Here is a 20293-nt window from a genome sequence, read left to right on the forward strand (position 1 = left end):
ACCTGAGCAGTGTACATGCAAAAAGATTCATTTCTAATAATTAAGGCACCTTGTGTATACTGTACTTGTTGCATAGATTATAAATATACATACATTAAAAAAGCTGTTCACTCACAGCCATAATGATCCATGGTTTAATCCGTTCCTCTAATGGCTACTTTTAACTCAACTTTTTCACTATGAGGACTTAAAAACTGTTAAACTAGTTAAAAACACATTTTAAAAAAAATGTTCATACAAATGCCAAATATTTAAAAGCTGCCATTGATCCAAAACCTGAAGACACTTCATCCATGGGCGAGTTATTCAGACCAGCAAACTGACAAGAAAAAAGACTGGGGGTTGCTGGGTTGTGTTTTTATTTATAGATGAAATCAAGTGTGTCTATTATAAATTGTTGGAAGGACATTGTAATTCCTGGACTTCTGTGCTGCTTGGAGAGTGGACAGAATTCTCAGAGAAACTTTTCTTATGTTTTGGATCTGTAAACCTGCAGAAAAACAAGAATAAGCTTTAAATATTTTACTACACACTAAAACAGATAATTTGTTACCCCCAATCATATACACTGCCTGGACAAAAAAAAGGTCACACACTCTAATATTTAGTTGGACCACCTTTAGCTTTGATTACGGCACGCATTCGCTGTGGCATCATTTCCACAAGCTTCTGCAATGTCACAACATTTATTTCTGTCCAGAGTTGCATTAATTTTTCCCCAAGATCTTGTATTGATGATGGGAGATTTGGACCACTGCGCAAAGTCTTCTCCAGCACATCCCAAAGAGTCCAATCTTTATGCTCCCTAGCAAATTGAAGCCGTTTTTGCCGGTTAGCCTCACTGACAAGTGGTTTTCTTAAGGCTACACAGCTGTTTAGTCCCAATCCCTTGAGTTCCCTTCGCATTGTGTGTGTGGAAATGCTCTAACTTTCACTATTAAACATTTCCCTGAGTTCTACTGTAGTTTTTCTACAATTTGATTTCACCAAACGTTTAAGTGGTCGCCGATCACGATCATTCAAGATTGTTTTCCGACCACATTCCTTCCTCAAAGATGATGTTTCCCCACAGTGCTTCCACTTTTTAATAACACGTTGGACAGTTCATAACCCGATTTTAGTAGTTTCAGCAATCTCCTTAGATGTTTTCTCTGCTTGATGCATGCCAATAATTTGACCCTTCTGAAACAGATTTACATCTTTTTCAAGACCACAGGATGTGTCTTTCGGTTGTTTAACAAATGAGAAGCTACTCACTGCATCAGTTAGGGTTAAATAACTTGTTGCCAGCTGAAACATAATTACCCATGCAGTAATTATCCAATGGGAGGCTCTTACCTATTTGCTTAGTTAAATCCAAGTGGTGACCTTTTTTTTGGCCAGGCAGTGTACAATCGTATACTGTATATCATATGTTCATATGATATGTGTATATCTGTTTTTGAATACTGCCATAGTATGTTATGGTAGTGGCAGCAGCGACAAGAGAAAAATAGGCTTTAGTTGGACACCTCTGAATTGGATGAAGAAAAGTACTAATTCACATTATGACTGATGTTATACAAATGTATTTCATAAGTTATTAATCATAAATTTTTTTGCACAAAGGTCTTCAACCTGCAAGTTCATACAGCAAATTGAAGTTACAGTAGCGATTAAGCTAGTTACAAGTTGAACTTTGTCTTTGTAATTTCATTTGACTCACAAAACCCTTAATTTAGTAAATGGTTTTGCATGCATGTGTCTACCTCTCTGCATCATGGATGGTATCAGGTAGTGGTTTGTTGACTGTCTCTGGAAGAGCCAATGTGAGAACTGCTCCCAGCAAAGGTGCAGAGGCAAATATAACCACAGGTACAACTGGATGACTTTTTCCAAGCAAATTTATTAGGGGAGCTAAAACCCCACCTATTCGTGCAAACACAGATGACACTCCAATTCCTGTCTGCCTGTAAAGGAAATACAACTGTTAAATTACAATATTTAAAATGTATTAAAGATTATTATACCAGTTTATTTTATTACTTATATCAAGACTTTGTGTCATGCCTTTATATTAAAAACTGATGATTTATCATGCTGTCGCTCACTAGTGTAAACAAAAGATGACATCATTGGCATACACAAAAGGCATTTTATTATTAGAGCTTTAATTTGCATTTTCATATTTTGCAGACTCTTTCCAGAGTCCAGAGTGACTGCAGTTTTATTTACAAAATGTTAGTACACAGCCAACAGCAATTTTTTTAATATGGTGTACATGCATGTGGTTTACACAAGATTTTTTAATATTGCATGTGATTTGCTGTTGGACGACATGGATCTCAAAACTTAATTTTTTGGTATTTCATGTAAACAAATACCTAAGCACAGTTGGAAAGATCTCAGCTGAGTAAATATAGATGATGACAAAAGAAGCTGTGATTCCAAATTTTCCAATCATAGCAAGAGAAGTATGTACAGTAGGATAATCTGAGACGAAGGAGAGAAAAGACAAGATCACACAAAGGACAAACAGGCAAAGAAATCGCAAATAACAAGAAAAAAGGCAGTGGTGTGGAATATGGAGAAAATATTACACTAGTAAAGCCGCATAGCTCATGTCTATCCAAACTTGCTCCCACCTGCCATGTGTGCTGCTGTACAGCATTTGCCATGTCTGACTGGACGATGCTGTAGCCATCTCTGGCAAAGAGTTTAAGAGTGCATAACTAACCCTGCATCCTCTGATAAAAAAGAGAGATTGTAAACATGTGCTCACACTCACCCTTCCCAGTTAATCCTAACCAAGAGAAAAGTTTCAAATTTTGCAAAGATCAAACTTTTCTAAGATTCTCTATTTGTAGACTGATATACAGCTTTTCAAGATTTTATTTAGCACTAGAACGAGGCACAGTTTCCTGTACAATCTTTTAGGTTTCTGGTAAGGCCTATTTTATTTAAAGTGGATATAAAAAGTTTTTTACATCCAGGTTTTATAATGTTAAAAAATCAGTCCAAGATGAATAATTTTAGATTTATTTTCACCTTTACACAATCTGTACTATTTAACTGAAAAGAAAACTGTGTACTGTATGTATACTTTTATGACTTCAAATGTTTGGTTGATTAAAATGGATTATCATGTCTAAATAAAGATATGAATAATTAAATAAATAAATTAAGCTAACTTTGTTTTACTTCCAGTGTGAATACTACTTACTGGAAATATCAGATTATCTGTCATATAAGATTTGAAGAGAGGTAGTTAATGATTCGGTTCATAGTCACCTGCTGGTACAGCGAGCATAAGCAGGCAGGCGGTGCCTCCTATGGCGAGAAACGCACTTTGTGGGAGCCGCCGGCTGCAAGGAAGGACAAACAAAGCCAGGGTCCTGGCAGGGACCTCCACCAATCCAAACAAAAACTGTGTCATGTAAAGGTCTGTGCCCAGGTCCGATACACCCAGAGATAAACCATAGTACACTAACACATTAACAAACCTGCAAAGAGAAACAAAAATGTAAAATAACAGAGGATAAAAGTAATAGTTTTACAACTCGGTTATACATACAGACATTTTCTCTTAAGAGTTCAGTACAACTCCGTTTAAGACTTGCAAACAATGCACATTTGTGTTCTTATTATGCATCAGTGTTAATTACATGAGTTCAATCAGTACAATCTCGAATAATTACATTCAGGGTCAAAATCATTTAATAGGTCAGATTAGCATAATACCTTACAATAATATTACATATTTTAAAATATTATGTTAATTACATGATGGGTTGAATGAGGTGGGTTAAATCAGGGTAAACGACATGAAGTGCATTAAATCCCAACATAGGCCACAAGAAAAGGCACTATTAATCACAGAGCATGCTCACCAGACATAGCAGAGAATAAGAGATCGTTTCCTCATCTGGGGAGTACGCACAAGATCTACAACAGAGTATTGATGCAGTTGCGTGGCCTCATGCTTGTCTAACTGCAACAACAACAGCATATAGAAGATAAATCAGTCCTCCTATCACTATCCTTTATCAACTCAATTAAACAAAAGTTAAGATTTTAAATTATTATATACTAAAGCTACACAGCTATTGGTGCTAACAAGTTACAGAAAATTATAACCTTCAGTTAAGTGTCATGAAAATTGCCTGTCAGACTACACAGACTTGCCTTAATGCATGATAAATTTGATAATTAAGTAATGGGTATTAACTAGAGAGTCAAGACATTGTGTTAGGGGGCTTCGAAAGCTCCAATTTTATGATTATATGAAACAGGCGGGCGGCCTGGTGGCTCAATGGGTCGCATTGTCGCCTCACAGCAAAAAGGTCCTGGGTTTGATTCCCAGGTGGAGTGGCCTGGGTCCTTTCTGTGTGGAGTTTGCATGTTCTCCCCATATCTGCATGGGTTTCCTCAGGGAGCCCCGGTTTCCTCCCACAGTCCACAGACATGCAGGTGAGGTGAACTGGAGATACAAAATTGTCCATGACTGTGTTTGACATTAAACTGGTAAACTGATGAATCTTGTGTAAGCAGTAACTACCATTTCTGTCATGAATGTAACCAAAGTGTGTAAAACATGACATTAAAATCCTTATGAAAAAATTAAAAAATTATAAGACAGGCTAGGACATTAAAAGAAACCATTTATTTATTATGCCCAAGTAATGGCAGCTATAATTAGCCCTGCAATGCAGTGTTCTTAAATAAAGGCAGGAAACTAAAATTAATGTGCATAAACATATAAGAAAAAAATAAATTTTTATGGCCTGTATTTTTTACATTTACCTAACTAAAAACAGTCACAAGATCCATCTCAACTAAACTATCTTAAAGCAGCAGTGCATCAGTGGCTACACGCTCAACCAAAAACATTTTTTGCTGATGGCATTAAAAAGGTGGTACGATGCTGGGAAAAATGCATCGGAAGGTGACTATGTAGAAAAGTGATGTCATTTGTTTTTAAAATTCTTAATAATAATTAACTTTTTAAAGAACCCTCATAGTAACTTTTGGTATTCTGGTATCTATAAAATAATAGAGAAAAGTACACTGCATAGCTAAATCTGTACTAGCAGTAATCTTAGGCCAGAAATTAGTCTTTTTACACAAGATTTGAATTGTACACATCTGTATTAAACTAAAGCAATAAGCCACGAGAGGCCGTGCATTACTGTGATTTTAGAACGGGGATGACGTTTTTGGCACGATGCGAAGCGGAGTGCCTAAAACTTCTTTCCCCGTGCTAAAATCATAACAGTAATGTACGGTCTCGAGTGGCTTATTGCTTTTATAAAACGGCGGTCAACATAAAATACAATAAATACAACAATGTTTAATTCATAAATGTATTTATTGTGTATAAACTTACAATAAAGCATTCTTCCGCGACGCAAAATAGTTCGATTAACAGTGTTGCTAGGCAACATGAGGGCGAAAATAACATTAATTTTTTCTATTCAGTGGCGTATTAATATGAAATGATGTAAGGTGGTCATAGGTGTGCGTTTATCGGGGATTTTACAACGGCTTCGAACGCGGCTCAGCCAATCAGATTTTAGGACCGGAACTATCCGTTTTATAATATGTATTTATTAATACTGTAAAATACACCAACCAGGCATAACATTATGACCACTGAGAAGTAAAGTGAATAACACTGATTATCTCTTCATCACGGCACCTGTTAGTGGGTGGGATATATTAGGCAGCAAGTGAACAGTTTATCCTCAAAGTTGATGCGTTAGAAGCAGGAAAAATGCAGCTCTTGTGGGGTGTTCCCGGTCTGCAGTGGTCAGTATCTATCAAAAGCGGTCCAAGGAAGGAAAGGCTCATTGATGCATGTCGCTTACCTGGAGAACACATGGCACCAGGATGCACTATAGGAAGAAGGCAAGCCAGCGGAGGCAGTGTGATGCTTTGGGCAATGTTCCGCTGGGAAACCTTGGGTCCTGCCATCCATGTGAATGTTACTTTGACAAGTACCACCTACCTAAGCATTGTTGCAGACCATGTACACTCTTTCATGGAAACGGTATTCCCTGATGGTCGTGGCCTCTTTCAGCAGGATAATGCGCCCTGCCACAAAGCAAAAATGGTTCAGGAATGGTTTAAGGAGCACAACAACAAGTTTAAGGTGTTGACTTGGCCTCCAAATTCCCCAGATCTCAATCCAATCGAGCATCTGTGGGATGTGCTGGACACACAAGTCCGATCCATGGAGGCCCCACCTCACAACTTACAGGATTTAAAGGATCTGCTGCTAACATCTTGGTGCCAGATACCACGGCACACCTTCAGGGGTCTAATGGAGTCCATGCCTCGACAGGTCAGGGCTGTTTTGGCAGCAAAAAGGGACCAACACAATATTAGGAAGGTGGTCATAATGTTATACCTGATCGATGTAGGTAATAAAATTGAAACTTTTACATTTTGCCCAAAATATTTGTCACTTTATAACAGGGACACTTTAATGTGATTTTTTAATTAGGGGCTTGAGAGTAGTGCCCTTTAAATTCACACATACTTTTTGCATTTTAGATTTTTACTTGTGTTTTTTTCCAACAGCCCATGAAAAAAATTCAAATACAATGTTGTAGACTATAACTTTTTATGTACACTGTGTTAATCTTCTTCTAGTCATTTACAGGTTGACAGTCTTTTATAAGAGAACACTGTTGGCTTTTAGATTTTTTTTTGCTTGCAGCACAAGGTAACTCATGAAAAATTACTGCCTCATTGGTTGATTGATTAAAGGGGGTGGGGTGTGCTGCCATGGGGATGTCAGGGAGCTACTAAGTTAAAAGGGTGGTTCTATGAGTGCCGAGCATTTCCCACTGAGAAAAAGAGCAAACAAAAGCAATGACTTAACCTGTATTGTAGTTGGGAAGGAACGACCATTGACCATAGCTGCTTTACGCAGGAGAACAAGAGCTTCCTCTTTTCTGTTGCTTACCAACAGCCAACGAGCTGAATTAGGAAGAACCCTAAAGTATGAGAAAGTAGGAAGAAGGGGATAGACAGACAAAAGAAGAGATTTAAGATGCCATGCATATAAAGTACTTCCTTTCAGGATCTGGCATGTCATTAAGTCCGGCCAGATTAATGCCTATTATTGGAATTTTTCTGTATGTCTCCCATATACACCAATCAGCATTAGGACCACTCGCCAAAAGTAGGCATGGCAATGCCTACTTTGTAACATGTCAAGTCAGGGATATATTAAATGTTAAAATGATGGTTGGTAGTCACTCATGGTACACATGTTCAAGCAGTTATGGGCATGATAATTAGCTGAGTGACTTTAATACTGGTCAAATAATTTTGGCCAAAGTATTTCCTAGGCAGCAAGGCATACTTGCAGTCAAGCAATGAACCGCCAAGTTTTATTGATGCCAAAGGACATTAAGAATATGAATTCTGGTCAAAAGTGGCTTACCCTCCAGACAAACTTTCAAATCTCTTGTTTATCTCTGGTAATTTTTTTACTTTGCGTTTACTACCCAATGTACCACAGTTCTTGTTACTTTCCTAAAACTACTAAGCATCAGGTATTGTTATTATTTTATGACAACTATTGTTTTTTAATAAAATCAATGTTGTGTGTGTACATATGTATATGTATGTACATGTATATATGTATAGTGTGTGTATGCGTGTGTGTGTATTCTTACCAAATATAGAAAATAAGGAGAAAACCAGGTGCTGAGATGGCAAGCTGCAATTTTCTCCAGTCTCGAATGAGATAAGCCACACCAGCCAGCAGCATATATCCAAACCCAAAAAAGTAATCGGTAATAATTCCAGCCAGCATACGTTTATTTGTAGAGGTCCATTCTGTACCTTTAGAGTGACAGGAGGATGGGACTGTGAAAGGCACTGATAGGCCAAAATATTATGACCATTATGCATTATAGGATTTACTTCACAATTTCAGAGACCTGCTGGTGACGTTCTGGTACCTGATACCACAGGACACCTTTAGAGTTCTTGTAAAGTCAATGACTCGGTGGGTCAGAGCTGTTTTAACAGCATATAAGGAGTGTGGTAATAAAATTTTGGCTCATTAAACTAATTTATTCTCCTGCTGGATTGCTAAAAAAATCATTAAGGTTGTCAGTAATTAGAAGGGGTGTTAGTAGCTAAATTAAGCGACCAGGTATAGTGACTAATGAACCGAATGGAATGTCTTGAACTACTGTGACTCACCCAAAACAAATGCGTTAATGATGGCACCTGAGATGGTGGTTCCTATGATGAAGCGTAGAGTCACATACAGTGGGTAGTTTGGAGAAAATGCAGCAGCTACTCCAAACACAGTCTGAAAGGCAAGGGACATGAGCAGGGCAAACCTCCTTCCATACCTGAAGAAATAAATAACAAAAATGTATTAAATTTGAGAGTTTGTGGTTTATAGATTTTTACAGGTATTAATACCTCAAACGAGACAATGTGATTCTTACGGTAGCAAACTGTGACTATTAAACGTCATCTAACCCTCTCAGAGACTATCATAAAAGCTTGCCTACTTTTAAACGATGTAATAATTTCAGCTTATTTTATGTTACAGTACATTCTGATGTTATAGTAATAATACTTTGTAATATTACAAGACTATACTACAAATCAGTATTTTTATATCAAACAAATCACAATTACATACTAACCATTGTGCTTGCAATAAATAAGCATAAACTGCAGTAAATAAATGCAATAAATTGCAGCACCAAAATATAAAGAAAAGAAATAAAAAAGCTTACTGTAACTTGTGTTCTTCACAATGAAAATGTACAGGGGTTGGACAAAATAACTGAAACACCTGGTTTTAGACCACAATAATTTATTAGTATGGTGTAGGGCCTCCTTTTGCGGCCAATACAGCGTCAATTCGTCTTGGAAATGACATATACAAGTCCTGCACAGTGGTCAGAGGGATTTTAAGCCATTCTTCTTGCAGGATAGTGGCCAGGTCACTACGTGATGCTGGTGGAGGAAAACGTTTCCTGACTCGCTTCTCCAAAACACCCCAAAGTGGCTCAATAATATTTAGATCTGGTGACTGTGCAGGCCATGGGAGATGTTCAACTTCACTTTCATGTTCATCAAACCAATCTTTCACCAGTCTTGCTGTGTGTATTGGTGCATTGTCATCCTGATACACGGCACCGCCATTGGATGCACATGGTCCTCCAGAATGGTTCGGTAGTCCTTGGCAGTGACGCGCCCATCTAGCACAAGTATTGGGCCAAGGGAATGCCATGATATGGCAGCCCAAACCATCACTGATCCACCCCCATGCTTCACTCTGGGCATGCAACAGTCTGGGTGGTACGCTTCTTTGGGGTTTCTCCACACCGTAACTCTCCCGGATGTGGGGAAAACAGTAAAGGTGGACTCATCAGAGAACAATACATGTTTCACATTGTCCACAGCCCAAGATTTGCGCTCCTTGCACCATTGAAACCGACGTTTGGCATTGGCACGAGTGACCAAAGGTTTGGCTATAGCAGTCCGGCCGTGTATATTGACCCTGTGGAGCTCCCGACGGACAGTTCTGGTGGAAACAGGAGAGTTGAGGTGCACATTTAATTCTGCCGTGATTTGGGCAGCCGTGGTTTTATGTTTTTTGGATACAATCCGGGTTAGCACCCGAACATCCCTTTCAGACAGCTTCCTCTTGCGTCCACAGTTAATCCTGTTGGATGTGGTTTGTCCTTCTTGGTGGTATGCTGACATTACCCTGGATACCGTGGCTCTTGATACATCACAAAGACTTGCTGTCTTGGTCACAGATGCGCCAGCAAGACGTGCACCAACAATTTGTCCTCTTTTGAACTCTGGTATGTCACCCATAATGTTGTGTGCATTGCAATATTTTGAGCAAAACTGTGCTCTTACCCTGCTAATTGAACCTTCACACTCTGCTCTTACTGGTGCAATGTGCAATTAATGAAGATTGGCCACCAGACTGGTCCAATTTAGCCATGAAACCTCCCACACTAAAATGACAGGTGTTTCAGTTATTTTGTCCAACCCCTGTATATGCAAGTTGTTTCATTAGGAATATAGAGAAGTGAAAATTAAGACAAATGTTTAGCCTTAGAAATTAAATGATCAACACAAAAGTTCAAAATGCTTCACAGTTACACCCACGCTTCTCTGCAGACAGGCATTATTGCACCTGGCACAGCGGGCAGAACTTGTCATTACGTTAGCAGTAACAAAGCCCACCCATTTAAAGGGACAATATGATTGGTCAATTTTACAGTCAATTTAAATAAAAATTTAATTTCAGCATTCACATTAAATTTCTATTGCATGGCCCTCTGAAAATCTATAGCTCGACCACCTTACAGCATTATTTCTAGCAACAACAGAAGGCAAAAAAGATTTAAACAAATACAAAAGTTTGTATTTGTTTAAATGTTGATTTTCAAATTATGAGCAGATAAAATACAATTAGAAATGTTTTGTTACTTCCAGAATATCTGAGGCCCTCTCAGAGGTTCCCCTCTGAAATAATACCATAGTACAGTTTAATGAGCTGGGCAGCCATATTAGAACTTCTTAATAATATTTTCAGTATTTTCAGTATCCAAATTTCAACCTTTTGGTAGCAAGGGAAAATACTTTAGTAAGTACATTATAGTAAACATTACATATATGGTGCAATTATTGTATTTAAGTCTTCACAGTGCAAAATACACTTGAAACTCACCTGTCAGCAATGGCTCCAAAAACAATCGCTCCCACAAGTAATCCCAGCATATACACGGAAGAACCAATGCTGTTTAAACTAGCTCTGTCACAGACAAGATCCCACTAAGTACACACAAACAGAGGAAGAGATGACCTAATTCAAGAACTGATTCATTCCATCATCATCTACAAGAATTAACCCTCAAAACTGATTAACTACTCTTAATTAGACCAAAGTATAAGTAAGTAAATGACTGAGTTTGTAATGCCTTTGGATGAACTGGCATTTTCTAGAACTAGAAAGTTTGGTCATATTAGCCCTGTTTTATCATATCTACACTGGCTGCTAATTAAATTCTGTATTAATTACAAAATATTTTCACTAATCTATAAAGCCCTACATAGCCTGGCTCCACAGTATTTGAGTGAACTTTTTGAGCACTACAACCCAGCATGTAGCACGTTCACATGGTGCAGATTTACTTACAGTTTCTAGAATTAAAAAAAAATCCTACACATCCCCAACACTATTATAACTATGTTTGCCAAATGCAGAAGTACCAATGTAATAGCTATAAAAAAATTCTCATAAGAACTTGCACTTTAATATGCAAAATTTCACAGCAACGGTTTACAGCCTTACGGCCAAATTGTGGGCCATGGTAGCATACAGTGCAATGAAAATGTATTGGCCCCCTTTTAGATTTTTTCTATTTTTGAATGTATGTTAAGCTTCAATGTTTTATAGGCTTAGGGCACAAAAACAGTACACAGTATAATCAATTAAATAAAATTCCAGAAGGTTTCTGTGGGTTTTTTTTTGCCAAATGTTAGACAAGCACTTATGTTACTCCTGGTTTGCAAGTGTTTTATTGTTACATGATTACCATTTTGCCCAGCTTCTTTTCAGTAATAGAATTGTAAAATCTGTCAAGTTTCTGGCCTCATTAATATTGTGGCCTGGGAAGATTCACCACTATCTTCTCCATTTGGTGATAATGGCTCATACTGTTGTTTACTGAGGTGCTAGACCCTCAGGGTTGTTTAGACTAACACATTTTAGAAACCTTCTGGAATTTCTTTTAATTGATGGTACTGTGTGTTGTTTTCTGTGCCCTATTTTCTTCATTTGGTGATAATGGCTCATACTGTTGTTTGCTTAAGTTCTAGACCCTCAGAAAGGTTTTTTAGACTGACACATTTCAGAAACCTTCTGGAATTTCTTTTAATTGATGGTACTGTGTGCTGTTTTTTGTGCCCTATTTTCTTCATTTGGTGATAATGGCTCATACTGTTGTTTGCTGAAGTTCTAGACCCTAAGAAAAGGTTTTTTAGACTGACACATTTCAGAAACCTTCTGGAATTTTATTTAATTGATGATACTGTGTACTGTTTTTGTGCCCAAAGCCTATAAAACATAAAAGCTTAACACACATCAGAATCAGAATCAGAATCTTTTTATTCGCCAAGTAGCAGATGTACAAGGAATTTCTTTAGGTGCAGGTGTCAACATACATACAAGTTAAATAGTAAAAGGTACACTATATCTAAACGTATAATAAACAATAAACAATGGTATATATATACATAGAATAAAATAAACAATATAGTAGTGATAAAAAATTGTGCAATAGAGATTATTTACACATAAGGTGCATATGTGCATTAACTATTAAAATGCGGGAAGCTTGTGTGAAACCCACGAGCATTTATTAAAACGGAGGGATGTGGGAGTAGTCCTTGTTGAGTAAGCTGATTGCCTGGGGAAAGAAGCTGTGGAGGTGGCGGTTTGTACGAGTCTTTAATGCTCTCACTCTCTGTCTCCGCTGAGATGAGAACCTCTGAAAAAATGAGTGACCGGGGTGAGAAGAGTCTGCCATAAGCTTCCTTGCCCTCTTTTTCATCCTAGAGGAGTGTAGATCTTCTAGGGTGGGAAGACGACAGCTGATGATTTTCTCTGCACATCTCACTGTACGCTGTAGCTTACGTTTGGTGTGCAGAGACGCCGAGCCAAACCAGACGGTGATAGAAGCTGTGATGACGGACTCGATTATCGCAGTGTAGAATTGAACCAGCAGAGCTTGGGGCAGTCTAAGTTTCTTAAGCTGTCCCAGGAAGTACAAGCGCTGCTGGGCCTTCTTCATAACTGCTGTGCCATGCCTGTCCCATTTAAGATCCTGTTGGATGGTCGTGCCCAGGAATTTACAGGACTCGGCTCTGCTGACTGTGGAGCCGTGTATGACCAGCGGAGGCAGTGGAGAAGGTTTTTTCCTGAAGTCAATGATCATCTCCACCGTTTTTTGTGTGTTTAGCTCCAGGTTGTATTTACCACACCATGACACCAGCTGTGTTAATTCCTCCCGGTATGTGGACTCGTCGTTGTTTGAAATGAGTCATTAGATCTGCAGTCATTGGTGTAGAGGGAGTAGAGCAGAGGAGAGAGCACACATCCCTGTGGAGCGCCAGTGCTGAGGCAGAGAGAATCCGAAATGTGGTCACCCACCTTTACATACTGTTTCCTGTTAGACGGGAAGTTGTGGATCCAGTAGCAGATAGATGGGGGTACATTGAGCTGCCACAGTTTTTGAAGCAGAAGGTCAGGAATGATATTGTTAAAAGCAGAACTAAAATCTACAAACAGCACACGAGCATACGTAGAAGGGCTGTCCAGGTGTTGCAGGATGTAAGAGAGAGCCAAATTAATGGCATCATCTACAGACCTGTTGGCTCTATATGCAAACTGGAGAGGATCCTGAATGTCATGAGTCATAACTTTAAGTTGTTGAAGTACCAGTCTCTCAAAACACTTCATCACCACAGATGTTAGGGCCACTGGTCTGTAGTCGTTCAGGCAGGAAATCTTCTGCTTTTTTGGAACTGGAACGATGACAGAGGTTTTGAAGCATGCAGGAACAGCAGACATGTTCAGGGACTGATTAAAAAGATCAGTGAGGATGGGAGATAGTTGATCAGAACAATGCCTGAGTGTAGCAGGTGAGATGCCATCAGGTCCAGCAGCTTTCCTGATCTTCTGTTTCCTGAGAACACAGCCGACCTGCTGTTCAGTGAAGGTGATGGGTGGAGGTGGGGTGGGGGTTGCAGGTGTTGGGGGTGAGGTGTGAACAGGCAGCAGACTAAAGCTTGGCAGGGGGGAGGAGGGAGATGTCCTTTGTGTTTCAAATCTCGAATAGAAGTCATTGAGCTGGTTTGGCAGCAGGGGGTCCACAGTTGCGTTTGATGGTTTGGGTTTGTAGTTTGTGATGGATTGAAGTCCTTTCCAGATGGAGGAACAGTCATTTGAGGAGAATTTCTGCTCCAGATTTTTCCTGTATTTGTGTTTGGCAGCTTTAATTCCCTTGTTTAATGTCTTCTTTGCTTTTCTGTAAGCATCGCGGTCCCCACTTTTAAAAGCCATCTCTTTTCCTTTGCGCAGTTCCCTAAGTTTATTTGAGAACCAGGGTTTATTGTTCTGATATGCATAGATGGTCTTTGATGGGATGCAAGTCTCTTCACAGAAGCTTATGTATGAGGTGACTGCATCCGCATAGTCGTCCAGGTTGTTATTTGCAGATTTAAAGGAGTCCCAGTTTGTTGAGTCCAGACATTCCTTTAAATTCTCTATGGCTTCATGAGACCAAATTTTCACTGACTTCCTCTCAGGCTTTGTGGTTTTAAGCTTTTGTTTATATGAGGGGATGAGATGAATAAGTGAGTGGTCCGAGTTACCAAGTGGGGCACGAATTGAGGCCTGGTAAGCGTCCTTGATGGTGCTGTAGCAGTGGTCGAGAGTCTTATCTTCTCTGGTGGGACAATCGATCAACTGTTTATATTTAGGCAGTTCAGCACTCAGGTTGGTGTGGTTAAAATCTCCCATGATGATGATAGGAGAGTCTGGGTGTTGCTGCTCAACTTCTATAATCTGGTCAGCCAGCTGTTGTTGGGCTAGGCTGGCATGTGCCATTGGATGAATGTATACTCCAACCAGAATAATAGAATTAAATTCCCGGGGTGAGTAGAATGGTTTACACATTTAAAAATAGAAAAAATCTAGAAAGAGGGCAAATACATTTTCATGGCACTGTATGCTACCATGGCCCACAATTTGGCCGTAAGGCTGTAAACAGTTGCTGTGAAATCTTGCATATTAAAGTGCAACTTCTTATGAGAATTTTTTATAGCTATTACATTGTGTTACTTGGTGTTCATTCACTGGCTCATATACATTATATGTGCATATGTCAAACATTCTAAAGTTATTAAACTTTAATTGTATCTTATGTTAAAATCAGAGTGGTAATAAAAGGTCAGTTAGGACAAGAGTATTTATTTACTTATTTTCAGAGTATTAGGCTGTGTTTGCACTTACCTCAGTGACAGTGGTGTTGGAGAAGGTTTCTGAACTGTACAGCCAGCCATGTTGACAGTGCGTGTTCACACTAACATTCTGGACGGTGTGGGTGCCGCATGAGTCCTTGTTGCTGTAGTTCAATGTTCCTGTTATTAAACTCGAACCGTTATTAAAGTACCAGTGATCATCAGCCGAGCTTCGACAACGATGCGGAGGTGTGGCGCCCGTGAAGACGCTCGCCATCATGTGAAAAGCAATTAAAATCTGTGGAAGACATATCCACACGTACAAAATCTTCTGATATCTGCCGAAACCGCCGATCTCAGTCAGAACCTGTTCGAAATCCATTTCTTCACGACTTGAAAAGTTAGGTCTCTAGTAAAAACAGAGCTGTGAGTTGAGCATGAGAGCAGCATAAAACATGGCAAGTTTTCTCTAAAGAAGATAAATTTCTTTCACATAAAAGATACATACATCCTTAAGCAAAAGTAGACAACGTGCATTTGTTTAGTATCAGCAGATAAGAGACAGATGTGTGGCTGATTTGAGAAGAATATTGCAGCCTCTTCACACAGGCGTCTTGTCCCTCACTCAAAACAAAAACATGGTAAAAACTGAGAAAGAACCAAAAACCACCCAGCCCGCTGTTGTTAGTACTTCTGTTTGTTTTCAGCTGCAGAAGGCAGTGGTAATGTCCAAAACTTTGTAAGTGAACGTGTGAATGGCTTTCAGCTTGTAAGATATAAGAAGCTCTATTCAGGCACTGGTACAGCCTACCGTGGTCGTTCTTCTTCTAACAGCAATTTGAAAACGATTTGAGATGCAAGTCTGCAAGCTGTGGATTTACATGAGGCGTAGCTCTAAATGACAGGTGAATTCAGCAAATAAATCACCGTAACAGCAGCCTTTTTTTGGAAACATTTCACAGTACGAAGCCGCAATGTGGCTCAACCACAAAGTTATCAAATGGCAGCTACTATGCTTACCGCGCTAGAATCAGTGGCAGGGGCGGATCTAGAAAAATATTTATGGGGTGGCAAGAGGGGGGCAGGAATTTTTGAGGGGTGGCAACATATGGCAGACGTATTTATACTGAATTTAATCACAGTTATCACAGTTTGATGAGAAATAGTATGTACACACTACAAAAGGGCACGGGCTGCCATTTACAAACTCATACAGACAAACTTAATCTCATGCAATCAATGTCTTGCATTTAAGGTTTCATGTGAAACAGTTCATATTAGGAATAAGTGACCATACAATGTTATCTCAATAATAGGAGATAAAAGTATGGTAACACTACTGTAGGTGGGGCATTATCAAAGGAAAGGCATTAAGGTAAGACACAGGTGATGAGTGGCAGATGTATGAGAGGGAAAGCAAACAGTTTTTGACTGTGTCAGAGTGGCAGCGTTGCAAATTGGCCATAACTTTTCTTTTAATTTGTTGCTGCCAACTGGGGTGGCAGCAGGGGCATTTGCCACCCTATGCCACCCCGGTAGATCCGCCCATGATCAGTGGTGATAACTCATTCAGACTCAAACCATGCCAAACAGGTTTCATGTTTTCTGATTTCTGAGTTCATATTGTAGCGATCCGGCTTATTTACCGCGCTCCACCGATGTGACGAGAACGGTTTGCAATGCAACAGTGATCAGGACCATATGTGTACTTAGACGAATCGAACTGACATGCTCATTGTTGAGTTTGTGGTTTATTTTGTCCTATATTGTGCCTGTGGTCAATCACAAGTAGAGCGAGGTGTTTATATTGTATTTTATGTTGACCGCCGTTTTATAAAAGCAATAAGCCACTCGAGACCGTGCGTTACTGCTATGATTTTAGCACGGGAAAGAAGTTTTAGCGTCATTCCCCGTGCAAAAATCACAGTAACGCACGGTCTCTCGTGGCTTATTGCTTTAATTAAAAGAGCAAAATGATTCCTTCTAACTCGCTTAGTCTGTGTTAACGCCACAAAATTTTAAACTAAACGAAAGTTTATTACTGAATTTTTCACTGAAGAATAACAACAAATCATATTCATTTTTATTGTTTAACAGTTCATTAACTATTTTACCAGACGTAACAACACCTAGACTGGGCTCTAAAACACCACAGGACATTACACTTATTTATATTCGTATGAATTTAAAGTCTATTGACTTCATATTGCAGAAACCTGAGGAAAGCCAGACAGACACAAGGGAAACACAACTCATAACGTGAAAACGGAATCAGGTCTTATGGAACCATGTTGCCGTTTGGCAAACACTGTACTGTTTATTGTAGAAATTTTATACTATAAAATCAATCACTGTGAAATTTGATTTAGAGATTAGGTTTTTCCCTCAAAAATCTATACCTGCAAGTAGTAAAATAATGGATTAGAAGGAAAGAGTTTACAAGGTGCAAATCACAATTTTACCATGTGAAACACAGTTATGTGACTATTAAAATTTGTAATTGTAAATGTAAAGATACTCCATGTGGTCTAAATGGAAGTTGTATTTGTTGTAAAGTTGTATAAGTAAAGGTAGGTATGAAAAGCAAGATGGCTTACTATAAGATCAGCAATTAATTTCTGCTACTTTAATTTAGCTGTGTTATAACTACTACAGAAGGGTAGTACTGAAGAGGTAATGATGCCTCATAACTGTGTTGATATATACAGTATATTTAAAAAACTGCAAATATTTAAGATTCTATAATAACCCAGTGTTTCTGTTGTAAAATTTGTGCTCCGCAAATCTATCCCTCCTCCTATCCTTCAATTATTGTATCTACTTTAAATCAATGTCTTTTTTATTTTGTGTTAACACATAAACAAAGTAGCATATGTGAAGATCACATAATAAATCAGTAATAATAAAATCATCAGGATGTTGCAAAAAAATAGAAAATAATACAAACCCCATTTCCGGAAAAGCTGGGACAACAAATGTAGAATTTTGTGATTTGTTAATTTTCTTGAATCTTTACTTAACTGACAAAAGACGAAAAAAAATATTTCCACTGATCAACTTCTTTGTATTTTGTAAATAAAACATTTAGAATCTGACACACTGTTAAAAAGTCAAGACAAAAGCAAAATAAGTTTTTAGATTAATCAAGTTTTAGCATTCCAAAACAAGCAGGTTAATTGGTTACAGATGAGGCAATCATGATTGGGTATGAAAGGAGGATTCACCAGAGAATTAGTGTTTGCAAGCAGTGTCTTGTGGCTCACCTCTATGTGCCAAACTTCAGGAGAGAACTGTCAATCAACAAAACAATCATGCTACTTCAATAAATATAGCCACAATAGCTCAGGAGTAATTCAGAAAACCATTTTCACTTAACACAGTCTGCTGCTGCAGGTGTGCACCTTCCTCTGCTTTATGTCAGTCTGTGTTCCTCCTTTTTCTCCAAATCTACCACCATTTGTCCTTCTTTATTCCTGATCTTACATCTCAACACCTCCTCATCACCTCTATTCCATTCACCAACATGACGACTAAAGTCAGCTCCAGTCAAATCTTTCTCTTCTTTGGGTACTCCACCACTTTAACTAATTCACTCCAGAAATCTTTCTTTCTTCTCTATCACAAGTTATCAGGGGCATATACATTAATGACATTTATCAACACTCCATTGCTTTAGACTTATTACTGTGAGACACTTTTTCACCTCCACAACATTTCGATGTACTCATTTTTTGTCTCAGTTGGGATCCTTGGGAAGCAGAATACATGACCTGCAAAGCTGCCATGTACAGGGGTTGGACAATGAAACTGAAACACCTGGTTTTAGACCACAATAATTTATTAGTATGGTGTAGGGCCTCCTTTTGCGGCCAATACAGCGTCAATTCGTCTTGGAAATGACATATACAAGTCCTGCACAGTGGTCAGAGGGATTTTAAGCCATTCTTCTTGCAGGATAGTGGCCAGGTCACTACGTGATGCTGGTGGAGGAAAACGTTTCCTGACTCGCTTCTCCAAAACACCCCAAAGTGGCTCAATAATATTTAGATCTGGTGACTGTGCAGGCCATGGGAGATGTTCAACTTCACTTTCATGTTCATCAAACCAATCTTTCACCAGTCTTGCTGTGTGTATTGGTGCATTGTCATCCTGATACACGGCACCGCCTTCAGGATACAATGTTTGAACCATTGGATGCACATGGTCCTCCAGAATGGTTCGGTAGTCCTTGGCAGTGACGCGCCCATCTAGCACAAGTATTGGGCCAAGGGAATGCCATGATATGGCAGCCCAAACCATCACTGATCCACCCCCATGCTTCACTCTGGGCATGCAACAGTCTGGGTGGTACGCTTCTTTGGGGCTTCTCCACACCGTAACTCTCCCGGATGTGGGGAAAACAGTAAAGGTGGACTCATCAGAGAACAATACATGTTTCACATTGTCCACAGCCCAAGATTTGCACTCCTTGCACCATTGAAACCGACGTTTGGCATTGGCACGAGTGACCAAAGGTTTGGCTATAGCAGCCCGGCCGTGTATATTGACCCTGTGGAGCTCCCGACGGACAGTTCTGGTGGAAACAGGAGAGTTGAGGTGCACATTTAATTCTGCCGTGATTTGGGCAGCCGTGGTTTTATGTTTTTTGGATACAATCCGGGTTAGCACCCGAACATCCCTTTCAGACAGCTTCCTCTTGCATCCACAGTTAATCCTGTTGGATGTGGTTTGTCCTTCTTGGTGGTATGCTGACATTACCCTGGATACCGTGGCTCTTGATACATCACAAAGACTTGCTGTCTTGGTCACAGATGCGCCAGCAAGACGTGCACCAACAATTTGTCCTCTTTTGAACTCTGGTATGTCACCCATAATGTTGTGTGCATTGCAATATTTTGAGCAAAACTGTGCTCTTACCCTGCTAATTGAACCTTCACACTCTGCTCTTACTGGTGCAATGTGCAATTAATGAAGATTGGCCACCAGACTGGTCCAATTTAGCCATGAAACCTCCCACACTAAAATGACAGGTGTTTCAGTTTCATTGTCCAACCCCTGTACATGTCAGTGTTAAATAAAGGTGCCAGTTCAGCAAAACACAAAACTGCAGCTAAAGGAGAGAGAGAGAGAGTTTGTCAGGTAAAGACTGGGTAACACAGAAGATGTTGTTACTGCTGCTGAGGGAGTTTTGCATTTCACACCACGAAGCATCACAACAGCTACAGATCAATGGACTGCACGTCTGCCTTGTTAAAAAGTATTTCCCTGATTCTAAAACAGCATAAAC

General features: G+C 39.3%; 1 protein-coding gene across 1 annotated transcript; it reads right to left on the reverse strand.

Annotated features, from left to right (window-relative positions):
* Positions 1 to 280: 280 nt before the first annotated feature.
* si:dkey-166k12.1 (solute carrier family 22 member 13) lies at positions 281 to 15388 on the reverse strand. Its single transcript, XM_062990622.1, has 10 exons — positions 15059 to 15388; positions 10712 to 10815; positions 8203 to 8357; positions 7668 to 7836; positions 6866 to 6980; positions 3870 to 3970; positions 3271 to 3482; positions 2364 to 2472; positions 1749 to 1949; positions 281 to 490 (listed from the first exon to the last, which is right to left on the reverse strand). The coding sequence occupies exons 1-10, from the start codon at positions 15386 to 15388 to the stop codon at positions 388 to 390; spliced, it is 1599 nt and encodes a 532-aa protein (XP_062846692.1). The 3' UTR covers positions 281 to 387.
* Between the last annotated feature and the right edge of the window lie 4905 nt (positions 15389 to 20293).

This window comes from Trichomycterus rosablanca, chromosome 2, assembly GCF_030014385.1.
Source record: "Trichomycterus rosablanca isolate fTriRos1 chromosome 2, fTriRos1.hap1, whole genome shotgun sequence".
Lineage (NCBI taxonomy): Eukaryota > Metazoa > Chordata > Actinopteri > Siluriformes > Trichomycteridae > Trichomycterus > Trichomycterus rosablanca.

Bases quoted from the DNA above. Each gene is read 5' to 3' on its own strand.
- si:dkey-166k12.1 (XM_062990622.1), bottom strand. From the start codon at position 15,388: ATGGATTTCGAACAGGTTCTGACTGAGATCGGCGGTTTCGGCAGATAT. The intron at 7,837-8,202 runs GTGAGTCACAGT...GTCACTCTAAAG, and splicing joins CATTAACGCATTTGTTTTGG to GTACAGAATGGACCTCTACA. The intron at 2,473-3,270 runs GTGACTATGAAC...CCTTCGTCTCAG, and splicing joins TATGCTCGCTGTACCAGCAG to ATTATCCTACTGTACATACT.